Here is a 5,997-nt window from a genome sequence, read left to right as displayed (position 1 = left end):
AAAAATATGCATAACCTTAAACACTGTGCGGATATATATTTATTTTCAGGATTGGGATAATATTTTGTATTTTAATTTAGACTGTCAGGTTATGGATGTATACTTTAACGATTGGGATATAAGTATAAGAAACTGATGTATACTTTTTGGGATTTGAATAGTTTTATAAGGGACTATCATTATTAGAAAACTGATGTATACTGTTTGGATTGAGATATCATTATTAGAAAACTGATGAATACTTTTAAAGGGGCCTTTTCACGTTTTGGTAAATTAAGAAAATCTAAAAAAAGTTGTTTCAGATTCGCAAATTTTCGTTTTAGTTATGATATTTGTGAGGAAACAGTAATACTGAACATTTTGCACGACAGTCGCGACGACGCCCGATATCTTGCGCGTATCACGAAGCGACGCGCGAGAATGTACCACGAAATATCGCCCTTGTGTAGGTAGCCCAAAAGGCGATTTATCGTGTTAAATATATCGTGCATCGCCGCGACTGTCGCGCAAAATATCGTGCGTCGCCGCGACTGTCGCGCAAAATATCGTGCGTCGCCGCGAATGTCGCGCAAAATATCGTGTATCGCTTCGTTTGTCGTGTGTCGCGTTCAAAGGGCGACGCATGAAACACGAAGCGACGCACGATATTTAGCGCGACAGTCGCGGCGACACACGATATTTTAGTATTCAAATATCGCCCATATTATCCAAATCTCGTGTATCGCGATCTAATTTCAGACCGCGACACACGGCGCACGAAGCGATGCTCGATATTTTGCGCGACAGTCGCGGCGACACGCGATATTTGTACTGCTCAAATATCGCTGTAATAATATCGCCTGTCGACTTTCGCGTTTTTTTAAACGGTGTTATAGTAATTTTTAGCCATTTATTATCAATATGGCTGCCCTTAACACACTTATAAAAGATTATTCTAGCATTAGTGAACCGAGTACAAATTAATTAATTGTCATGATAATTTTGATATATATTGACAAGGATATGTGTTTAAAACTATTCAGAAATGTGAACAATTTAGTAAAATTTCTATCAATTTTAAGATAATATATCATTATAATCTGTATCACATCCAATAGGATTGCAGATTTGTAGAAAACGTTTAACTTCAAGTAAGACATCAATATGAAACCAGAAGATTTTTTTTTCAGTACATGTGTAATAATCATTTATAGGTTATCCAGATTATTGACGTGCAACATTAATGCCCAGTCTATAAATACATTACGTTTAACTTCAAGTAAGGCATCAATATGAAACTAGAAGATTTCTTTCCAGTACATGTGTAATAATCATTTATAGGTTATACAGATTATTGACGAGCAACATTAATGTCCAGTCTATTGATACATTACGTTTAACTTCAAGTAAGACATCAATATGAAACCAGAAGATTGCTTTTCAGTACATGTGTAATAATCGTTTATAGGTTATCCAGATTATTGACGAACAACATCAATGTTTAGTCTATTGATACATTATCGCGCAAAATATCGTGTATCGCTTCGTGTGTCGTGTGTCGCCCTTGATGAAAGAAGGACGAGATTATAGACGGCACTATCTGGATTTCGTAATTATATGCATCTTTTTACGATTTAAAAACCTGAAAATTATAAAGCGTTGCAACGCGAAACGATTGAATAATTTGGAGAGGTCTGTTGTTGTCATTATATTTTGTGATACTACGAGGATTTCTTATATAAAGTATAAAATACATCTCTCAATGTATGAGCACGAATAGCCGAGTGGTCAAAGCGGTAGACTTTTACTCGAGGACTCCAGGGGTCAGTGGTTCGACCCCTAGTTGAGGGTTACTTCTTTTTTCTTTTTTAAATTGTATTCTTTTTTTTTACTGGAGCTTTAAGATCCAATGGTTACATCTATCAATATAAAGCTTTTAATGACAAACTTCAATACATGCCGAAATCTGTGAAAAGGCCCTTTAAGAGCGGGATATAATGATTAGAGCCTGATGTTAACTTTTACAAGCGGGTTATCATTATTAAGAAACCGATGTATACTTTCAATATGATAATATTAGTATTCGAAAATTGTTGTATACTTTAGGGATCTGGACAATATTAATAAGGCTTGTGCATATAACAGTAACGGATGTTTCTATTTTAGGATCGGCGCATAATAATTAACGTGTTTAGTAAGATAATTCAAAATGCTGAGTCCATGAAGAAGGAATCGGTGGACACGCAAAACAGGTAGGCACCTCTGACAGACACGTCAATTTGATTTGTATATGTCTACATTTAAAGATCCTTCACATGTCTTCTCTTATTGCTCGCCATTTTAATGAAAGAATGGCTGATTTGTCACTTAGCCAATTAATGTTACCTATTTGAACATGAATCGTTTATGCAAGGAGGTTTCCTAGATACACGTGTTAACAACACTGGTCCCAGATGGCAATTATCCTAATGTGTTCAGTTAAACTGCATGTGAATGAAAACATATGTGTGGCACTATATGTTTTTGTCTCTATTTGGTGTTTAAATATTTTGCTTTTATCTATATCAGCATACAACACGATTTACTGTTTGAAAAGTTGTTAATATTTTATACCGTTATTACTATCAATGTATATACATGTGTCAAGCCAAATAACAGTACGTTATAGTTTGACATCAGGTCGACTATTGTATCCTCATGAAGGCGATAGAAAAGCGCTGTCAGATACAAAATTGACTAAAACATGTGCTGTTTTGGAATTTTCTTAATAAAGGAAAACACAACGAAAGCGTACCATTTTGTTCTTTGGTTCAACACATTAAATTTACATGTTACTTATCAACACATGAATCAGTCGATAATGACCTCTATACATATACAATAAATAGTGATCTTGGGGCGTGCGATAGATGTAATCATAACAGCGTATATAAAAAAAAAACATTTAAAACGTTTTGATATCTGCAGCTACCTCCTTCTTCAATCGGAGGTTGAAAAATGCATGGGGTCCGCAACTGAAAGAAACATCTTAATCGAAGTAAAAAGCAAGCGGCTAAAAGAAGAATTGGAAAAAGAAGAAGAGACTAACACGGTTGCAGCAAAATACCTAGAAGAAATAAACAACGAGATAGAAATGGACTTAAAATCATTAGAAAAGATAAATCTGGAGTTCCAAGCTGCGGGTAATTATGAGATATCGTGCAATAAATAACCATGCAATCAAGTAAAGTTGGTACAAAAGGCTTAAATCGATGCATCGAACATTTCCTTAATATATCTTATGTCATTTTAAAACGTATAACTATTGATTGTATATGGTGCAGTACATTTAGAGATTTAATTTTGAAAATGATACCACCTTACATTTTGTGTTACTTGATTATGGGATGAACTCTTTCAGAGGAAGCAGGTCGCGCTTACAAGCGAAACTTCTTGGGGAAATTTTTCTTGAATAGCGGGAACAACGAAAGGGTATATTACATTTTAAACGTCATTGTAATCACTGTATTTATTTGAAAAAGTATACAATTGTGTCAAGCTTGCAAACACACATTACCGAATTTAGTTAATTAAGTTAAAAACATAAACGCAGTAAACACAACAAATCTGCATGGTTGTTGCCGAGAAACACACACTTATTACAATAAGTAACGCATGTTATAATTAGGGATAGACATTGCGGTCACGAATTTTATATTGTAAATGCCCGTGTAATATAATTGTCCACTTTTAGTCTGTACAATGTTACTGCTTAAGAACACAAAGTGGTTATTCTGTCGGGACACACGTCAGTGCTATATTTGCTATTGAATCGACCGACGTTGCTTTAACTGATTGCACTTTCTTAAATGCCTTGACGTGTGTGCTACTTTGAGGGACGAAGAGCTCGTGGTATTTTTTATGTATTCCTCTTGTGTGTACATTGAATTCAAACTTATCAAATGTGACATGTTTTTAGAAGACACTGGAACACAACAGCACCTATATTGCGACCTCAGATAAACTGAACGCGACACTGGCAAAACGTGGATGTTATAAAAGCCACACACCTTGAAATAAAATACATGTTAATCAATACATATAGATGCAATTTGAAAGTGTGAAAAATTGTCATTAAATCTATAGCCTAGTTAGCAAGTTGTTTTTTTTTTAAACCGAAAGTAGGATTTCTATACGTATACGTCCATTTCGACAAACGCGATTAATTTTAAGTTTTAAAGCGCAAAAAGACGGATTTCTACCTTGTAACCACCAGATATATTCGAATTGGCATAGATAAAATTAAATCTATAGCCTTTTTTTAAACTGTACCGCTTTTAAAACCGAAAGTAGGATTTCTAGACGTATACGTCTGTTTCGACAAACGCGATTATTTTCAAGTTTTAAAGCGCAAAAAATACCGATTTCTAACTTGTTACCACCAGATATATTCTAATTGGCATAGATACAAAATGTTTCTTATTTATACTTAAATTTACTATGCCATAAGTTGAGTGGCTTTAAATGCATTATTATTTGTACACTGTAAATGATGAGTTTGCTGTTTTTTCCTTTTATTCTGTGGAGCTTCAGACGGGAAACCAATTAGAAGAAATGTATGGTCGAAAACAGAAAAAACAAAACAGTGTCAATGAGCGCCTGAAAGAGCTTAACGAGAAAAGGAATCAACATCTGCACAAAAAGAAAGAACTCTGCAATATGCAAGGTATAGGGGACTGTTGTTTTTACTAGAAATGCAACTCATGTACATGTACTTAAATGAAGATTTACCGAGTTGAACTAACTTTTTAAATCAGTAACGTTGCTTTTTAAGCAAAGTATTCATCACTAAGTACCAATCAAAACAGGAATGTTATGGAATTCTGCCTTCAAAATATTTTATTGAACAATTTCCGTGGTATAAATTGCAAACTACATATTGGGGAAAAAACATTCGATGGTCGGTCCATTGTGGCATGTTTATTGTTTATTCCGTATGGTGATGCAAAATAAAATTGTGATTGTGCAAGCGACCTGATGGATAAACTCTTCATTTCAGCTGGCCTGTGCAATGTCGAAAGTTTGCGTCAGGCAATTATCCATCTCAAAGACGTAGACGGTCGGTTCAAGAGTGTCATTCAGTTGTGGGAGGACACTGCTACTACACTCAGGTCATGGGAAGTGAACCTAAAGGAAATAGAAATCATGCAATACGCAAAACAGTTAAAGAAGTATACGAGATCTGTCAAAAAGGTCCGTGTGTTGTTATATGTTTTCATATTATGCAATATATAAAATCAAAAGATAATAAAAAAAGTGTCTTTATAGCAAATAATGAAAATATCGTAATCACTTATATAACCTGGACTATTCAAGTGACACGGTCACATTCTTTCATTGCAATTTCATATTCTGGATGATATAATTACATGATACTTATATTATATTGTTGACTTCTTTTGAACGACAGCACTGCCAGATATTTGGCACAATATTCACCAACTACGTCAAGGAAAGCGACTCTAATATCATAGGGCTCTACAATTTCCTGTCACGTTCTATCTACCACACGTCTGATTCCGACAGAGAGGCGACGCAGGGGACATTGATTTAATTTGTTTAAAACTAAATGAATCCGTTATGATAGACTGTAGAGATTTGTCGCAATAATACAATATCATAGGTTATTACGTAATCAATTCTGTAAAATAATGTGTATTTCTCTTTGTTTCTCAAGGAATCGATAGACAATTTATCATTTGTTTAATTCCTTAATAGCCCCGTCACACCGGACTGGCGTCCTTAAGACGACCTAAGACTGTGTTTCTGAAAATTTCTGATTGTCGTAGAAAGGACGCCAATGACTTTTTCGGTAAAAATGCTGTTTTTCGCCTTCCCGTCACAACAGCGTCCTGGTTTATGGCGTTCTGCGCGTCCTCACGGCGTCCTTAATACGTCCCTGGCGACCTTACCGCGTTCGTACTGCGTCTTTACGGCGACCAAAGCCGACCATACGGCGTCTGAGCGGCGTCCTTGGCG

At 35.4% G+C, this 5,997-nt stretch overlaps 1 protein-coding gene across 2 annotated transcripts; it reads left to right on the top strand.

Annotated features, from left to right (window-relative positions):
- The first annotated feature begins 2,123 nt into the window (after nt 1–2,123).
- On the top strand, nt 2,124–5,713 carry LOC127848610 (uncharacterized). Of its 2 annotated transcripts, none has more exons than XM_052381161.1 (6): nt 2,124–2,231; nt 2,947–3,161; nt 3,380–3,450; nt 4,552–4,684; nt 5,018–5,211; nt 5,429–5,713. In XM_052381161.1, the coding sequence occupies exons 1-6, from the start codon at nt 2,200–2,202 to the stop codon at nt 5,570–5,572; spliced, it is 789 nt and encodes a 262-aa protein (XP_052237121.1). In that variant the 5' UTR covers nt 2,124–2,199; the 3' UTR covers nt 5,573–5,713. The 2 variants fall into 2 exon arrangements, with proteins under 2 accessions (XP_052237121.1, XP_052237120.1); XM_052381160.1 differs by having other exon boundaries at nt 4,546–4,684.
- Nucleotides 5,714–5,997: the final 284 nt, after the last annotated feature.

This window comes from Dreissena polymorpha, chromosome 10, assembly GCF_020536995.1.
Source record: "Dreissena polymorpha isolate Duluth1 chromosome 10, UMN_Dpol_1.0, whole genome shotgun sequence".
NCBI lineage: Eukaryota > Metazoa > Mollusca > Bivalvia > Myida > Dreissenidae > Dreissena > Dreissena polymorpha.
The sequence above is the reverse complement of the archived record's forward strand: the minus strand, read 5'-3'. Positions and strand labels throughout refer to the sequence as shown.